Raw genomic sequence first — 18,370 nt, forward strand, 5'->3', positions numbered from 1 at the left:
AAGTTTAGCAGCCTGAGGGCCCACTGACACCTGGGCCCACCGGGAGTTTTCCTGGTATCCCGGTAGGCCAGTCCAACACTGGCTGTGCCCCCCATAATTCTCAGCCAAGCCCCTTTTAACAACCAACTGTGCCCCCTGTAATTCTCAGCTTCTCCCCCTGTAAATGTCAGCTGCACCCTCTGTAACCATCAGCCGCACCTCCTTTAATGCTCATCTGCACCCTCCATAATGCTCAGCTGCTCCCCCTGTAATGCTCGCTTATGATTATGACTGTTACCCCAATGTTTCGGTATTTAGTATATTGTGCATCACATGACACAGTTACAAGTTGGGCCCCATGAATACAGTTCTGTATGGGATAATTGGAGAAGGCAGTACCTGTGGGGCCCCATGGATATACTTACTTTGGAGAATAGTGGAGCAGGTAGTACATTTGGGGCCCCATGGATACAGTTTTGTAGGGGAAAATTGGAATAGGCAGTACAGGTGGAACTATTAGATACAGTTCTCTAGGGGAGAAGTGAAGAGGGAAGTAAAAGCAGGGCCCCATGGATATAGTTCTGTAAGGGAGACATGGAGTGAGTGGTACATGTGGGGTTCCCATGAATACAGTTCTGTAGGAAAGACGTGAAGCAAGCATTACAAGTGGGACCCAATGGTTACAGTTCTGTAATGGAAGTGTGGAGCAGGCAGTACCTGTGGGTCCCCATGGAAACATTTGTATCGGTGAGAAGTGGAGCCGGCAATACACATGGGTCCCCATGGATACAGTTGTATTGGAGAGAAGTAGAGCAGACAGTAAATTGTGGGATCCCTATGGATACAGTTCTGTAGGAGAGAAGTGGAGCAGGCAGAACATGCAGGGCCCCATGAATATAGTTCTGTAGGGGAGATGTGGAGCAGGCAGTACAAGTGGGGCCCCATGGATACAGTTCTATGAGAGAGAAGTGGAGCAGGCAGTACATGAGGGGCCCTTGGCACAAGACCTATGCCTGGATCACATGACACAGTTACACATTTGGTACAAAATAAACATTTTTTTATTATGATAGACACATTTTATCATAAATATTATGATAAACACATTTTTATTATGATAGAAAAATAGCATATTCTTATAAAACCATTCAACTCTTTCAGGACTGTCTCTACAAAACAGTAGTAAGAGGTTTGCGGGGAGACCCGGTTTAAGTTCAGTAGAATACACAACCCTGCTTTGGTGCTGGGAGAATGACTGTGCGGTCCATGGAGTGCAGTATTTTACAGGGGATTCATAGAGATGAGGCTCAATAACAGCTGGGGCACAACAGGATGACACTGCTTCCCCATTAATGTAGAAAGAACCATCTGTCCGTTGCTTACATCAAGCTGTCGTGGTGCTGCAAGAAGCGGATCCGTAACTCCTCCTCCAAGTGACCCAGTCCAGCTCTGCGCAGGATTGGCAGGAGTGTTGGCAGAAAGGGTTTGTCTGGTTGACTGTTCCTCAGTTGTGCCAGGGAATTTCTAAGTTTTCTGTAGCTCTCTGCATCCCTCAACAACTTGTCTTGACCATTCAGGCTTTGTTGGAGGCGCCTGATGCGGCGGGGACCGAATTTCTGATGGACCACAAAATCCTGAACAGCCTGATCACATTCTGCATTCACTGGGGAGAGAGGGAAGAAGATCAGAGGGACACTAAGCCAACGGGGAAGCTGGTGTGAGGGACACTCAGCCAATGGGGAGGCTCCTCTGAAGGACACTTAGCCAATGGGGGAATAGAATATGAGAGAGGGGAGACTGCTGAGAAGGAGGAAGACAGAGGCTGAGGAATGAGAGAAAACTGAGAAGGTAAAGGACATATAGGTTTTTGTGGGGGGGGGGAAGAAAGGGGATTTGAGACTGTTGGCAGAGGAGAGGAAAGGGATTGCTGACTGTGAGGCTGAAGAGAGGGAAAGATTTTAGAGGCTGTGTGAGGAATTACAAAATGGTAGGCAAAGGGAGGCTGAGAAGTGGGAAGAGACTGCTGGTTGTAAGGCTGAAGAGAGAGATGAATTGCAATGAGAGGAAGAGGGAGGTTGAGCAGTGGGGTAATTATAAGTTAATGGGCCCCACAGCAAAATAAATCTGTTGAAATTGCTCTTCACTTGGGCCTCATGGGGCCCCCTATACCTCCTGGGCATAGGAAGATGCAGAGGCAGAGGGATAGGGGGATAGGGGAAAATAATTAGAGGTAAAGGGGACCTGTCACCTGCCATAAAAGTTATATAATAACTATTCAAATTAAATATGAAACTCAAATTCTTTTTTTTTAAACATCCATACCTGTTATAAACACATTTAGAAACCTTATCTGTCAACCATACTTTGCATTCCCTGTCTTTATGCCTTAGGCAGGCAGTTACTTTCACTTTCCATTCTGCACATCCCACTGCAGTTCCCACTGCAGTTTCCACATTCCTCCTCCCTCCTCACCATCTACAACGATGTATCCAGTGCATGGGCATTAGGTTCCCCGTTCTGCCATGCACACAAGATTTAGGAATTAGTAGTGTAACTTACCTTCCTGGAGATTATAGTGACCCAGGCAGCTGGTACATAGGGTATCATGGTGGGTGGTCCCAGGCACATTGACCTCCAGGCCAAGTGAAGAGCAGTTTGTGTGGGGTCGGCAGTTTTTCTCCATGGATGGATGAACAGCGAAGGTTCCGGCAGGGCAGGGGGCACACTCTGTGTTTGATTCTGCAGTACCTAAACTTGGGAGAAGGGGGCAGAGTGACATAGCAAACAGGACAGTATGTGGCAGTTGTGCAGAGGGAGTATATAACGGGTGGCAGTAGGTAAACATATATAAATATATTTAGTTTTATTGGATGGGTGTATAAGCCAGGGGAAGAAGGCAAATCCCAAATGCCCATCTTGCTTTTTGTGCCACTCACCTTCCTGTGAAACTCGGTATCCAGGGTCACACGCTTTGTGTTGGACACAGAAATGGATGCCACGGTGGTACCCAGGTTGGCATTCACACACCCGATTGTGGGTGGCATTACACTCGTGCTTTACCCGCTCCCTGTCCTCACAGAAGACGTTGCAGTAACGGCACTTGTCCAGGTAGTTCCAGTACTGGGTATAGTGGTTGTCTGGGCAAGGCTGGCACTGAGTGGGGCTAGTGGATGTACAATGCTTTGCCACCGATGTGCCCGGCTGGCACTTATTGCAGATCAGTAGCTCTCCGGTGACACTGTCTTTCCACTGGTAGGTGAGCGCAGAAGGACCAGTCTGTGCCAGGGCCAAGATCACAGAGCAAAGTGCCAGCTGTGGGAAAACACAAAAGTAAGTAGCTGGCTCTCAGGGGATGCTGGGAAATGGAATGGAACAGCTGGGGGGCTCATCGTGTGTATGTGCCTAAACTGCCCCGCAGATCATAGTGTCTATATATAAAGTAATCACCCTTTGGGAGGGTTCATGTGCCCCCTTAGAACCCGAGATCCCAGTGGATTTCATCTCTTTTGATACTGTTGGTTATGACCCCCCTATTTATACTACAATGACTTGAACCCCTTGGTTATACACACAGGGACCCCGTAACTAATCACATGTCTTGTGTAATTAGCTACCTCAGTGATGATTAAGGGGGATCATGTTAAAGGGGAGGTATAATAATGAAAGAGAGATCTGTGTCAATGGGATCCCAGGGTCTCTGGCAATAACCTCTGAAAACCCCAAGGGAGAATAATTAGAGGTGCAATACTTTATATGGGCACAGTATCCCAGGAGGACTCCCAATACTGTACTGTATGTGGGATATACAAATAGTATATATTGTGCCAGGGGTCAAGTGGATTTAGATTAACAATGGTTAGAGGCACAAGGGACATATTTGTGGGGGACAAGCAGCACAGACAGGAGCTACACATGGAATTATACACAGGTGACGACAAAGAAACAGAGCAGAATAAGGTGATAGTCTTACCTGTGCCAGTGATGTGTGTGCCATACGGACCCACATTTTATTACGTTGCAAAATCATCTGCCTGTTATTTTGGGAAAGATTTAATAAAAGTGAATTAATAGAGACCCTATATATATATATATATATATATATATATATATATATATATATATATATATATATATATATATATATATATATATATATATATATATATATATATACATTGCTCCACAGACCCCCACATATACATATATGCTGCCCCTACAAAATAGATAGCCCTATATATACAGATATATACACAGATATACTGCACAAAAGCCATGAATATCTTGTAAATTAGATCCTCATAAACGGTGACCAGTGATGTCATCAGTTGGTGAGTAGTGATGTCATTTTTGTCACACGACTCACTAAAACTTGTGTATTATGATAAATAATGTACCCCTTGTTGATCAATATCAGGATATAATTTACAAGATATTCATGGATTTTTTTCGGCCTCGTGCTTTAATAATGTCATAGAATTCCTTGCGGACTTATAATATATTTTTTTAACAATAGGGGGTACTTAATTAACTATATATTGCCCCTACAAAATAGATGCCCCTATATATACAGATATATAACCAATATAATATTATTTGTCCTTACATAGTAGATACCCCTATATATGCAGATATATGGCCCTATAGACCCCATGTATACAGATTGTTTGCAATTACATAGTCGATACTCCCATATACACTGATATATTGCCGTTACAAAATAAATATCCCTTTATACACAGATATATTACCCCTACAAAAGTTACAAAACAGATACCCCAATATACAGATATATTAGACCACACAGATCCCCATATATACTTATATATTGCCCCTACAAAACAGATGCCTCCATATACAGATATTGACTACACAGAGTCACTCCCCCGAGTAGTCCCCTCTATATATAAATATCAGTACAGGGTAGAAGTGCAGAGAAGCTGCTGCGAGTCACTCACCTCTGAATCAGTGCGGCTCCCAGGCGGAGAGGCGGCAGGTAATATACGGCGCTACTGGGAGGGTCAACACGGTGACTCACAGAAACTACTCAGCAGAATTGACTGGGACAGTCCCGAAAATACGGGAAAATGATTCTCTTTCCGCCCCCCAAATATCTTCTCAGTCCAAATATCTTCTCAGTCGTCCCCCCCCAGTAGTGCTCAGTGAAGTAACGGCGGGTCACTTCTTAACTCTCACTGAAGATCCCTGCACTCACCGTCAGATTGTCAGCTCTGTGCGATCTGATCTGTAGTGTAAGCTCCTCTGGGCAAATACCCCCTTACCTATTAATGCTAAGAGGGAACTGATCTGTAGAACAGAGTGTAAGCTCCTCTGGGCAAATACTCCCTTACCTATGCTAAGAGAGAACTGATCTGTAGAACAGTTTGTTAGCTCCTCTGGGCAAATACTCCCTTACCCATTAATGCTAAGAGGGAACTGATCTGTAGAACAGATTGTAAGCTCCTCTGGGCAAATACTCCCTTACCCCATAATGCTAAGAGGGAACTGATCTATAAAACAGATTGTAAGCTCCTCTGGGCAAATACTCCCTTACCCATTAATGCTAAGAGGGAACTGATCTGTAAAACAGATTGTAAGCTCCTCTGGGCAAATACTCCATTACCTATTAATGCTAAGAGGGAACTGATCTGTAGAACAGAGTGTAAGCTCCTCTGGGCAAATACTCCCTTACCTATTAATGCTAAGAGGGAACTGATCTGTAGAACAGATTGTAAGCTCCTCTGGGCAAATACTCCCTTACCTATTAATGCTGAGAGGGAACTGATCTGTAGAACAGAGTGTAAGCTCCTCTGGGCAAATACCCCCTTACCTATTAATGCTAAGAGGGAACTGATCTGTAGAACAGAGTGTAAGCTCCTCTGGGCAAATACCCCCTTACCTATTAATGCTGAGAGGGAACTGATCTGTAGAACAGAGTGTAAGCTCCTCTGGGCAAATACCCCCTTACCTATTAATGCTGTGAGGGAACTGATCTGTAGAACAGAGTGTGAGCTCCTCTGGGCAAATACTCCCTTACCTATTAATGCTAAGAGGGAACTGATCTGTAGAACAGTTTGTTAGCTCCTCTGGGCAAATACTCCCTTACCCATTAATGCTAAGAGGGAACTGATCTGTAGAACAGATTCTAAGCTCCTCTGGGCAAATACTCCCTTACCCCATAATGCTAAGAGGGAACTGAACTGTAAAACAGATTGTAAGCTCCTCTGGGCAAATACTCCCTTACCCATTAATGCTAAGAGGGAACTGATCTGTAAAACAGATTATAAACTCCTCTGGGCAAATACTCCCTTACCCATTAATGCTAAGAGGGAACTGATCTGTAGAACAGATTGTAATTAATGCAAGGAGCTGTTGTACCCCTGCAACAGATCAGCACACCAGCCCTATTCTGCAAGTTGTAGTTCAGCAATATCTTCAGGAGTCACAGGCTGGTCAACCCCAGGGCAGCGTCACGGGAAAGAGTATGGTCAAAGCCCCCCCCCCAATTTCTCTCCTTCTTTCATTTTCATCTCCTCAACCTGGCCCCATGTCATGCCCTCTCTTTCCTTGCATCTCTTGAGCCTGTCACTTTCTATTCTCTGCACTGCTCTTTCTGATTCCTGAAAGAATGTAGGAGAAACTGTTTCAGGAATGCAGAGAATATAATACATCAGACGCAGTGCTTTCCATAGCAACAGCATGTACACAGGACTTTTTTTTCTGTATGAGTGAAGTTGTTCAGATACTTTCGTTCATTGGTCACAACACATTGGAACTTGTCCTAACAAGTCCCAACAAGTTTTTCCCCTTAGCTCAAATATATAGCAGTCCTTTACACAGGTACGCGGGAGTGAATCTACCTACTCACCTCACAAGGGCAAAGCATGAAGGGGCTTTAATTTCACTGTTTAGCTCAAGGAATAATATAAAAGGGAAAAAGTATGATCAGCACAAGCCCTATTCATTGCACTCATGTTGCGGGGGAGGGGAGGAATTGGGCCAAGGCTGGTATTAAAAAGTCCTGGCAAAAGAAATCAGCCCACATATAAACGTGCAACATTGGCAGCCAGGCTCCCCCACTACAAGTTTAAAAAACATGGGCTGATCCCCCCCCTCCAATAAAAGTTTGCTTTCAGTGGAAACTTATCTCTAAAATTTGACAGACGTCTTCTTCCTCCTCGTCTTCTTCGTTATCCTGTGCGGTTTCCTCTTCGGCTCTTTTCAATGATTTCGTCTCCAATTCGACAGCTGCTGGTTTTCCCCAGCCCACTTAGCTAAAATTAAAAAGGCCCACCGGGCATTTGCCGACCGGACAGATGGCCAGTCCGGGCCTGAAGTGGGGTATACTATCCCTTTAAAGGGGTTGTGCACCTTTGAGTTAACTTTTAGTATGAGCTAGAGTGATATTCTGAGACAATCGGTTTTCATTTTTTATTATTTGTGTTTTCTGAGTTATTTTGATTTTTATTCAGCAGCTCTCCTGAGCTATTTTGTTGCTAGGGTCCAGATTACCATAGTGACCATACACTGATTTGAATAAGAGACTGGAATATGAATAGGAGAGGGACTGAATAGAAAGAGGAGTAATACAAATTAGCAAAAACAATATATTTGTATAATAAAGGAGCATTTGTTTTTAGACTGGGTCAGTGACCCCCATTTGAAAGTTGGAAAGAGTTAAAAAAAAAGAAAGCAAACTGTTAAAATAGTATTAAAAATAAGTACTGAAGACCAATTGAAAAGTTGCTTAGAATTGGTAATTCTGTTAATTTAAAGGTGAACCACGCCTTTAATGATCAGTCCAAGACAATGGGCAGTCCTATGACATCACCATTTCAGGCTGCACTCATTGGTCAAGCTGGGCATTTTCTCTGCAACAGAATAAATAGCATTATCTGCCCTTCAACACATTGATATCACAGAAACAACGGAGCCTGGTCAGCCAGGCTTTATACGGCAGAGCCTGAGAGGGACTTTGCAGCCTGTGACTGGTATTAATATGGGCACTGGGTGCATGAGACTTGGTGAGTGCAGTACACATGCCAAATCTACGGGACAGTCATGCCAATCAGAACACAGACCCTGTCATAACTGAGATGTATATTATTTTTTGTTTTGGATTGTTTTTTTTATGTTATTAAAACTTTTATTTTTATTAAAATTCTTTAAAAAAAAAAACAAAAAAAACCCCCAAAAAGAATACAGACCCTGTAAACACAAGGAGAAGCACAAGGAAAAGCATCATGGGAAATTAAGAAATAAGATTTAATTTTCCAATTTACAGAAATAACTTTGTCCTTCCTGCCCTGCAGGGATGTACAACCCCAAGTGCATCAGGAGCCCTAAACTAAGCTCACGGCTCCAACACCCATCAACGCCCTTCTTAATCTGATGCCAGAAAGTACACTCAGCAAATCTCTTCTTCATCTGGAACGGGGCAGAACATCAGCCAACCATCTTCTTCATCCGGAGCCAGGAAGAACACCCAACAACCCTCTTCTTCATCTGGAGCAAGAAAGGACACCCATCAACCTTCTTCTTCATCTGAAACAGGGAAGAACACCAACCAAACATATCTTCTTCATCTGGAGCCAGAAAGGACACCCATCAACCTTCTTCTTCTTCTGGAGCAGGGAAGAACACCAACCAAACATATCTTCTTCATTTGGAGCCAGAAAGGACACCCATCAACCTTCTTCTTCATCTGGAGCAGGGAAGAACACCAACCAAACATATCTTCTTCATTTGGAGCCAGAAAGGACACCCATCAACCTTCTTCTTCATCTGGAGCAGGGAAGAACACCAACCAAACATATCTTCTTCATCTGGACCCAGAAAGGACACCCATCAACCTTCTGGAGCCAAGGACACCTATCAACCTTCCGCTTCATCATCTGGATCCAGAAAGAATACCCCTAAACCCTATACTTCATCTGCTGCCAGACGGAAAACCCATCAAGCCTATTCTTCATCTGCTGCCAGGCAGAATACCCATTAACCCTCTTCTTCATCTGGTGCCAGAAAGAACACCTGGGCCAGATACTTCTTCTTTGTTAGAGCTCTGCAGCCAGGACACCGCTTGTCAGCCTGGGGGGAAAGAAGACAGGCAAGCTAAGGAGAAAACATCAGAATGCAGCAATGGTAAGCAGGCACCAGACAGAGGTGACTAGAGGTGACATCAAATCAAAGGACACACCTACCTTTAATACTTTTTCCCAGCATGCTTGGCAGCACTGAAACTGACACAAGGAGCATTTAAAGGGGACAGATCCATTCCTGTTGCAGTGCGGACAAAGAGGGCCCTCTGTAAAGTAATCAGACACACCCTCATAGTATAGAAATGATAGAGCATCGCTCCATCCTAACTATAATCCCATTACCCAACCTACAACCTCACAGAGCCTGGAACTCCCATAACTATAACTTTACAAAGCCTCTCTGTCCAATCTATGACCCCTTATAGCCTCATTTCTCGCCAACCACCCATAAAACCCTTCAAATTGAGTCATTCATTAGAAATATTATTGGGAAACAAAACTGACGAAGCTGTGTAAAATGCGAAATGCGTTGGGTGGCGTAGGTGGAAGGTGGTGTGGATAGCTCCCACTCTTCTCAACATAGTCAGGCAGCAGGCGGCGAACGGAGGGAAGGGAGGGTGCTATGGGCTTCTTTAGACTTTCACAGGAAAACGGAAACTGGATACTAGAATACTGAATAATTAATGACTGTATCCACTACTGATCCACACTATGCAAACTTTTTAATCACGTGTTATTTTAGGGACATGGTCCTGCACAGCAATGAGCTAAATATGCTGTGAGTCTGTGTTGGCTTATTTAGCAAGTCTTAATTGGAACCTATATTAAAAGTTAAGTTTTAGAAACTTTGTAACAATGGTTATATGAACTAGTTTGCTTGTTACAATAAGACGGAATTGTGAGAAATTCACATATCATCTCTGGTTGTTTCAGTTTTGTTTCCCAATGATTGGATAATTTGTTGCAAACTTGCGGATAAACTGTTGTTGATTCATTAGAAATACTATAAATCTGAGTACTGAATCCATGATTTGCTAAACTGGACCTGAAGGATTCTCTCCAACTCGAATATATATCGATTTTGGATCAAGGAAAACACTCCCTCAATAGATGATGTACTATCCTAGCTAAAAACCTATGTATACAAGAAGCAACATAGTGTTATTAATCTAACCCTGAGAAGAGTTTTAAACAAAAATGGTCCATTTATTTGGAAATACTAGATGATACAAGCTCATTCAAAAATTTGTGGGGAATACAGTCTATAAACGTATAGGTGATATCGGAATAGACAACAATACCTATTCCCCTTACACAGCCACCATCTGTTACTCCAGCCACTGGCTATGAGTCTGATCTGTCTTGGCAAGCACCCCCCCACCATTGTACTGCACCACTCCTTCTCCTCCTCATTCAGCTGCCATATTGCTTCCCTTAGTGCTTAGGCAGTAAATATGTGCCCAGAACATTCCTTCTCTGTATATTATATATATATATATATATATATATATATATATATATATATATATATATGGGTAGGAGGGGCCATACTGTTTCCCTTAAGTATAGTATGAGGGTATAGCTTGTGTGCCCCAAACATTCCTTTTCTGTATATTTGTATTTATACATATGGGAAGGAGGTGCCATATTGTTTCCTTTAGACCAGTGCTGTCCAACTTCTATGGTACCGAGGGCCGGAATTTTTCCAATCTACATGGTCGAGGGCGATAATGGAAGTCAGTGTTAGCCACTCCCTGTTTTTAGACCACACCCACTTTAAACCACACCCATGTTACCGCAAAACGATATCCACATTAATAGCACAACAAAAAACCAAATGGTTGGTGCTCACTGCAGGGATCAGGGCCGGAACTAGGGGTAAGCAGAGTAGGCGCCTGTCTAGGGCGCCATCATTGAGGGGGGCACTTTTTTTTCAAGTGTTTATTTAATAATTTGTTTCAGTAATGATGGTCACCCAGTTGTGTGGAATCAATCTCCTTCCCCTTCTCCCTCTTGCCGGCAAGTAATAGCTCCTTCTGTGCGGTGCACCGCGACTTGCATACACACGTCAATGACGTCACTGATGTGTTGGATGACAGAGAGCTGGTGGCCTGCTTGGTGTGGCTCTCGCTGCTCTCAGCCTTGCACAGTTGCACTGAACTGAAGACATTCTTTCTATTACTGTAAAGTGTGAAGCTTCCTGCTGGCACAGCCAGGTACAGATTTGGGGGCCATATGTTTGCTGTTGCTGCTAGGCGCTGGCACAGATACATAAATACTTGGGGACAATATGATGTGATCAGATTTATTTTTGGCTGCTGCTGACACAGGTAAAGATTGGGGGCAATATGATGGCTGCAGGAGGGCTGTATGATGGATGGCTGCTGAGCTTGCTTGCTGGTACAGGGGGCAGTAATATAAATGAAAAAGTGTTGTACACTTTCTTGCTCTCTTTATTTAAAAAACATCACAGTAAGGAGGGAAATGGTAATGCAGGACAGGGGGGCACTGATTGAAGCTCTTGCCTAGGGTGCCAAACTACCTTGTGCCTGCCCTGGCAAGGAAGTCACTCATATGTGAGAAAAGCTAAATCATATAAGACATACAAATAAATACATATGCCTCCTCCGCTGTGTATAATACAGTACCCCAGCATATGATTAAACACCTTAGGGGCCACTAACAATAATTTTCAAATGCTAACAAACCCCCAAAACAAATACCAAAGTATGACACACACAGGGAGCATATGGAAGGCAGAACAGAGCAGGAGACTGAGGAACAGAACAAGTCTAATATGTACTACAGACAGTGACACAGTGCTGGTGCACCATTAGCATTTTGAATAAGGTGTGAACAGGTGAACAATTTGGGCAGTTTCAGTCTGGGTCTCAGGTGTGAACAGTACAGGTTTTTAGGATGTGAACAATAGAGATGTCACAAGTGTAAAGAATGCAGGGGATTAGTCTGAATTTGAGGTTTAGACAATGCAGGGGCCAGTTAATCTCTGTAGTGATACCTTTTAAATGTTACATATGGTAAGAAGACACAGCAGGCAGACTTTGATGTGGAGGGCCATATAAAGGGGGGTCGTGGGCCGCCAGTTGGACAGCCCTGCTATAGACAGTACAGTATGAGGTTATAGTTTATTGTGTGCCCAGAACATTCCTTCTGTGTATATTTGTATTTATACGTATGGGAAGGATGTGCTATATTGTTTCCCTTACACAGTACAGTATGAGGGTATAGCTTATTGTGAGCCCTTCTCTGTATAATTGTATTTATACATGTGGGGGGAGGTGCCATATTTCCTAAAGGTGACCATACATGGGCCAGTAATTTTTGAACAATTTAGCAAAAGGCAAAACAGAGAGAGCATGAGAGGATCCATGAAAAAAGCCCAAACAATGGGAATGGCAGAAAGGCAAGACAAACTGCAAATCCTCTTCACTTTCCCATCTAATGATACCCTGCGTGCTGCCCCACCTGCCCAGGCTTCCTACCCCATGGATTGCATCTGTGTATGGTACCTTAAGGGAAAAAATGTAGGATAGGAAGGAGCATTACAATCCGCAGACTTGGATGCAAAATTCCTTTATTGTCACAACATGTTTCGGATCATCATGGATCCTTTTTCAAGTGACTTGAAAAAGGATCCATGATGATCCGTAACATGTTGTGACAATAAAGGAATTTTGCAGCCAAGTCTGCGGATTGTAATGCTCCTTCCTATCCTACATTTTTTGCATGAGTACAAGTTTGGCCTGGCTGGTGTGGCCTGAGTAGGAAAGTGAGCTACACAGGTGGAGATCGTTTGGACAAAACCTCATTTTTGCATTGGGACCTTAAGGGAAGTGGCACATGCTGCTACTGGGGGAGATTAGTTGCCTACGACAAATCTCCTCTTCTTCGGGCGACTAATCTCCCCTAAATGCCTTCCTGCTGTCTAGAAATGTAAATCGCCGGCTGGATGGCACTTGGAACACTTTGTTCTTCCAAAGTCGCTTCAAGAGAAAACTTCGGAAAGCCGAATCGATCAGAGTGCCATGCCGCCGGCATTTTACATTCTAGCCGGCAGGAAGGCATTTAGGGAAGATTAGTCGCCCGAAGAAGAGGCATTTTCTCACTGGGCCACCTATCTCCCCCAGTAGCAGCGTGTGCCACTGCCCTTAGAGAGGTGCTTTTCAGACATCTTTGGTTCAATCCCCACATTGAGGTGGATCCCTCCAGGGCATTGCTGGTTCCACTTCAGGTGCATGATATGGGGTGGGGGCAGTAAATAGAACTGGTTTAGCCCTGTAGGTGACTCAGCGATAAAAACAAAAGATGAGAATGTGAGAGGGGCGCTACACTTTAGTCTGTGACTCGGCCCTGTGACACATGCGATACATTAGATAAAAGAAAAGTTGAGATTCAGCCAACTGCAACGCACGTGAGAGGCCTGAGGAAGTTCCTGTGGTCGATGACACAGTATGTGACACAATAATTGTGCAAACACTAGTCCAACTGTCACTCATACGGAGTTGTTTAAAGAGGTAGTGTACTCCATTCTTTATATAGTGGATATTAGAGATCGCATCCATATTATATGGTCAGACCTATGGCAACCTATAAACTCCAACACCCCCACCGCTTGCTGGTAGAACAGCCCCTACTCTTTTAAGAAGGTTCCCGCTAGATGTTGGGACATTGTTGCTGGGAGTTGTTTCCATTCACCCACAAGTGCATTAGTGAAGTTGGGCGATGATGTTGGGGATCAATTCACTGGATTGAGTTCATGGCTCTGCCAGTGAGATTCTTCCATTCTCAGTAAAATGATTCTGTATGGAACTGGCTTTGTGCCTGGGGCATTACTGTGCTGAAACCGTTACCCACCCCCAAAAACTATTCCACAAAGTAGGTAGCATGGCATTGTACCCTGTATCCGTTAGGTTTCACTGAAACAAGAGGCCCAAACCATGGAGCCACAACACATTTTTCATCCTCAACCTAACTTTACCGCTGGCATTATGCATTCGGGCAGGTAGAGTTCTCCTGGCTTCTGTCCAACCCAGACCTTTCCATCATACTGACGGATGGGAAGATGCTATTTAGACCTCCAGAGCTCAATGGTGGTGCCTTTAACCAATGCCAAGTGCCGCTTGGAATTGCACAGTGATTTGTTTGCCTCCGACCCCCAATTAAAATTCACACTCCCTATGGACAGCTCTTGTATTGATATTTGCGACTCAGCAGTGAGGGTTCCTTATGAAGACATGGCCTTTTAGCACGAGTGTCCTTATTAGAGTGAGCAAATCCTTATTATACAAGTTGGAGGCAACCATATAGAATCAAAATGCACAAACCAGGAGGTACAAAGCTGGGAATTTATATTTCATATAAACAGTGAGTAGATCACCACAGCCACATACATACATAAAAAAACATGGCTGCAGAGACACAAGAGAATGACGGGTGCAAGAATTCTGATTATGTTCCCTCAAAAGTGAAACTGAGGCCAGAGAGTAGAGGGAGGCTTATTGTAGTCTGAGCTGTGTCTGCCCATCTCTAGAATCTGCTCCTGTGTTAATGAAACCAGGGCAAGGCAGATGGCAGAGAGGATGGGGATACTGTTACCATAGGTAAGTATATAATATAGAGAAGTGGCCAATCACAAATACTATTCAGCCTACTGTACAAAGTGAAGGCTGACAATGCTTTGTATCTATGGCACAAAAAATACATATATATGTATATATGTAAACAAACAAAAATATTCACATTATGTGCAATCCTGGCTGTGCAGATCCATAGGGCGATCCATTGGTTGTGGGCCTGGAACTTTTTTCTTTTCCTATGTGCCACAGCCTATTGTACATGAGTGGGTGGGAAGTCTCTGTAGTAAGTCAGGCTGCTGCTGAGGATGATGCTTTCACTGTACAATTGGCACATTTTCTTGCTCCTTCAGTTGCAGCAGTTGATCCACTCATGACAGCAGTTACATGCAGCACTACGGATCCCAAATTGGCCATTACTGGGGACCTGAGGACAGTCAAAGTGGGGAGATTTTATCCAATGAGCTGAGCTCTCAGGACAAGGAGGCAGGGGGATAACTGTGCTATAGGGACAAGTAGTACCAACATATGGAAGAACCCAAAGTGAAGGCAGATATTGGCACCAGTGGGAGTGGGTGGAATCATGATCACCTCTATGGCATTAGAAAGCAGCAGCTGCTATTGGACAACACATCCAAAAGCTTATGGTGTAGGCATTGTATTGTAGCAGGGAGTCACAAGGGGTCAGCCCCTTCCATTGAGCTCAGCAGTTACCCAGGAAACCTGTAGATCTCCAGGTTGCTGAGGGACAGACACACTTGCCAGGGGGCTGCGGTTAATTGTTTATCTTGAGTGCAAGGGGTAATTATATAAGAGGCTCTCAGGGGTCTGTTCTCTCCCTTGTATTTCTAAATATTATATATGATAGGCCTGTTCCTTTCGGTTAGTGCCCATGCAGGGTGATTGGTTCAGTTCAATGTGCAGGTAGGAAATCTGATCCAATCATGTCTTCTCTGGGTGGGGCAGCACCGGAGTAACTCATAGCTTCACTGATTTGGTTATACCATGTGATACAGAGGACAGGACCTGAAATAAGTAGTTTATATGGAGTGCTCCATTCTATTATACCACAGTCGTGTATACCATGTGACCATGCACAGACTGTTGCGCCCAGGCCCATGTTCCTGGAAAATAGCCTCATACCAGTCTTAGTTACCCCAGGAATTGCCTATCTGGGCAGTGACGCAGCAGGGAATACAACATGAAATAATTGCCTTTCTGGTGCTACTTAATGCCAGTGGCACAGTTCATTGCTTCTCACTGGGCAACACAACGAGAAAATGGTGCTCCCTGTTTGCTACACCACGAATGAAGGAAGTACCAGCAGCCCCTGGTGGCTGGAAACATTGTCCCTTTTTTTGTATGTTTTTGGGTTAAATAAAACTTACTCTACTTCAGTTTTCAGCATGCTGCTGGTACTTTCTTTTTTGACCCTTGTCGCAGGACCAGGTCTCCCATTACAGCACCTGGTACCACAAAAGTGTCTGAGCTTTCTGCTTCTTAATTTTACTCCACAAATGAAACCCTGGCACAGAACTTCCCCCTGTGCACAATAATATATACCTGCAGAAGCTCATACCCAGGACTGCAAGTATTTTCTTCCGCACCCCCGGCTCCTATGAGTAAAGGCAGTTGTTGTACTGTCCAATCGTATTCCTGTCCAACTCCTGTTCCTTATCCTTTCCACCACCTCCATTCCGCTAATATCCAACTGCCACAATATTTCAGAGCCAACAGACACCTAGCAATAAGTTACTAACAATCAAAATTTGTGAGCATTAAAATGAATGGGCTTAATTCTACTGCTGAACAAATACTACTCTCCTGAGACCTCAGCAAAGCTAGAGCCAGAAGAACATTCATTCAGGAAACACACTCCAAAGAAGAGTCCACCCCAGATGGAATAATCAACACTACCTGTTGAATATATGTTGATGCCAATCTGCGCATTGGCGAAATGTTTGAGTATGCTGAAATGTTCACTGTCATGTGTCTTGTTTCAATAAACCTCACTTGAAAAAAAAAAAAAAAAAAAATACCCTGAAGCTTATACGAGCACCCGAAAACCCAGTGAGGTCAGACTTGTGGCCATTCTTTATGCATGGATGATACAATTCTAAGAGCTTCATTTCACACCACAAAATATATTGCAGACAGAGATCCACACCAGGACATGGTCTAACCATGCGATGATCTCCCTAAAGCTGGTCATACACGTTCACATTTTATTCATCGTATGGTAAACGTTCAGGTATTGATCGTATCTGTTAATTCCACGATGTAAAACGAACATTCAGATTTAAACTTTAGGATTGGAAAAATAAATCAAAAGATGTTGTGCCCATTTAATCGACAGATATAAATCGTACAAAAGTTATGTCGCAGTCGCCCATGGATATCGTCAGATAGGCAATACGTTATGTTGTGATAGAATTGTTTTGTACGATTACATCTGCCAGCTTTACTTTCTCCACAAAGTAGTTACTCAACAACAAAACAAATAGCTGCAGATCTAACCACTAAAATAAACAAATATTTAAAAAAAATAATCACCCCAGAAACCACCCCAGTAAATTACTACATTCACAAGTAATGGATCAGACGGGTTCTTTTTAAAGAATCAGACACACACTGCACCATTATGGAACCATCCCCGGGAAAGCCTTAAAGAAAAATATGTAACCCGGTGTATTCCACCTCTCCCATCTATGCTCTGGGACTTCTCTCTCTCACTCATTTTCATCCTCACTTACATAGTTTATACGAAGTTCAAGGTTTGGTGCCTGTTTATTTCTTGTTTCACAATCCTGTACTTCACTTCTCAGGAAATTCAATAAAATGATAATTATATACTAATGAAATAACAGCACTGATGATGCCCAGCCATTAGTACAAAAGTTCTGCTTGACCCATGGAAAGAACCACTTCCCTAAAAGTGCTAAATTTAGCTCTGTGCCCTCTCATTATGGGGAAGCACTTGATTGTGCATGAGTCACCCAGGGCCAGAAATAGATTGAGAGCAGGCAGAGAACTGGTACCTGACTCAATCCAAGGATGATGTTGCATGTAAGCTCCTCCTACTTGCCAGCTGAGTACTGACGCAGTCATAGGACTAACAGCTCATCTATAGCCTCTATGGTGTTACTAGATCACATGATGATCAAGCCTTTCAAGCTTCTTTCCATTCCGCACACCAAGGGCAATCTGGTCTCATAGGCTCTATACCTGCAACCAATATGGCACACCCATAATGCCATTGGTCCCATCTTTTGAACATGATGGAATGGCATTGATTTCTCCTTATAGTAGCCTTAAAACTTTTCCCTTTGCAAAGCACTGCCTGTAGCTCGTCACACATGAGGTACAATGGAGTAAGTCATGGGGTGAGGCTTATTCAGACAACAGATGAAAGGTGGCAGTAACCAGAGTCAGGCCTTGTGGCTTTAGGACATACAGGGCAGATAAAAACAGTGACTCAGTTGTACGGAAGCAGGAAACAGTGATTGCTATTTGGGGATCCAGGAAGCAACTAGGGGGATTCCCTTATTCTATCATGTTCTGTACAGAGGGGAAATAGGAACTGTCTCACACGCAAGTACAGAAGTGGGTTCTCTTATTCCACACCTGCAACATCACTGCAAGTAAAGAGTACGGCTGATACTGGGACAAGGGACCTTCCATTAAATGGCACAGCCCGGCAGGTAGCCAGCCAAATGCCATGATCAGTTCAGCTCCCCCCCACACAAAAAGTGGCTTTACAAA

At 43.7% G+C, this 18,370-nt stretch overlaps 3 protein-coding genes across 11 annotated transcripts in view; all 3 read right to left on the minus strand.

The window, feature by feature from the left end:
* The window catches only part of LOC108701997 (traf2 and NCK-interacting protein kinase), a 1,005,599-nt gene that overhangs the window by 310,334 nt on the left and 676,895 nt on the right, over positions 1–18,370 (minus strand). The gene's annotated exons all lie outside the window — the stretch shown is intronic.
* Positions 1,023–7,354, minus strand: tnfrsf6b.L (TNF receptor superfamily member 6b L homeolog). Its single transcript, XM_018235021.2, has 5 exons — positions 4,935–7,354; positions 3,950–4,010; positions 2,916–3,291; positions 2,539–2,727; positions 1,023–1,642 (listed from the first exon to the last, which is right to left on the minus strand). The coding sequence occupies exons 2-5, from the start codon at positions 4,004–4,006 to the stop codon at positions 1,359–1,361; spliced, it is 906 nt and encodes a 301-aa protein (XP_018090510.1). The 5' UTR covers positions 4,007–4,010; positions 4,935–7,354; the 3' UTR covers positions 1,023–1,358.
* The window catches only part of rtel1.L (regulator of telomere elongation helicase 1 L homeolog), a 40,025-nt gene continuing 29,877 nt past the window's right edge, over positions 8,223–18,370 (minus strand). For 4 of the 9 annotated variants that reach the window (XM_018235016.2, XM_018235015.2, XM_018235014.2 and 1 more), the window contains 2 exons: positions 9,177–9,280; positions 8,223–9,063 (listed from right to left, as the gene is read on the minus strand). In XM_018235016.2, coding sequence (XP_018090505.1) covers positions 8,971–9,063; positions 9,177–9,280 — 197 coding nt within the window. In that variant the 3' untranslated portion in view covers positions 8,223–8,970. The other 5 variants (XM_041577443.1, XM_018235017.2, XM_018235019.2 and 2 more) reach the window with 3 other exon arrangements.

This window comes from Xenopus laevis, chromosome 9_10L (assembly GCF_017654675.1).
Source record: "Xenopus laevis strain J_2021 chromosome 9_10L, Xenopus_laevis_v10.1, whole genome shotgun sequence".
NCBI lineage: Eukaryota > Metazoa > Chordata > Amphibia > Anura > Pipidae > Xenopus > Xenopus laevis.

Bases quoted from the DNA above. Each gene is read 5' to 3' on its own strand.
- tnfrsf6b.L (XM_018235021.2), bottom strand. From the start codon at position 4,006: ATGATTTTGCAACGTAATAAAATGTGGGTCCGTATGGCACACACATCA. The intron at 2,728-2,915 runs GTGAGTGGCACA...TCCCAAGTTTAG, and splicing joins ATACCGAGTTTCACAGGAAG to GTACTGCAGAATCAAACACA. The intron at 1,643-2,538 runs GTAAGTTACACT...CTCTCTCCCCAG, and splicing joins TCACTATAATCTCCAGGAAG to TGAATGCAGAATGTGATCAG.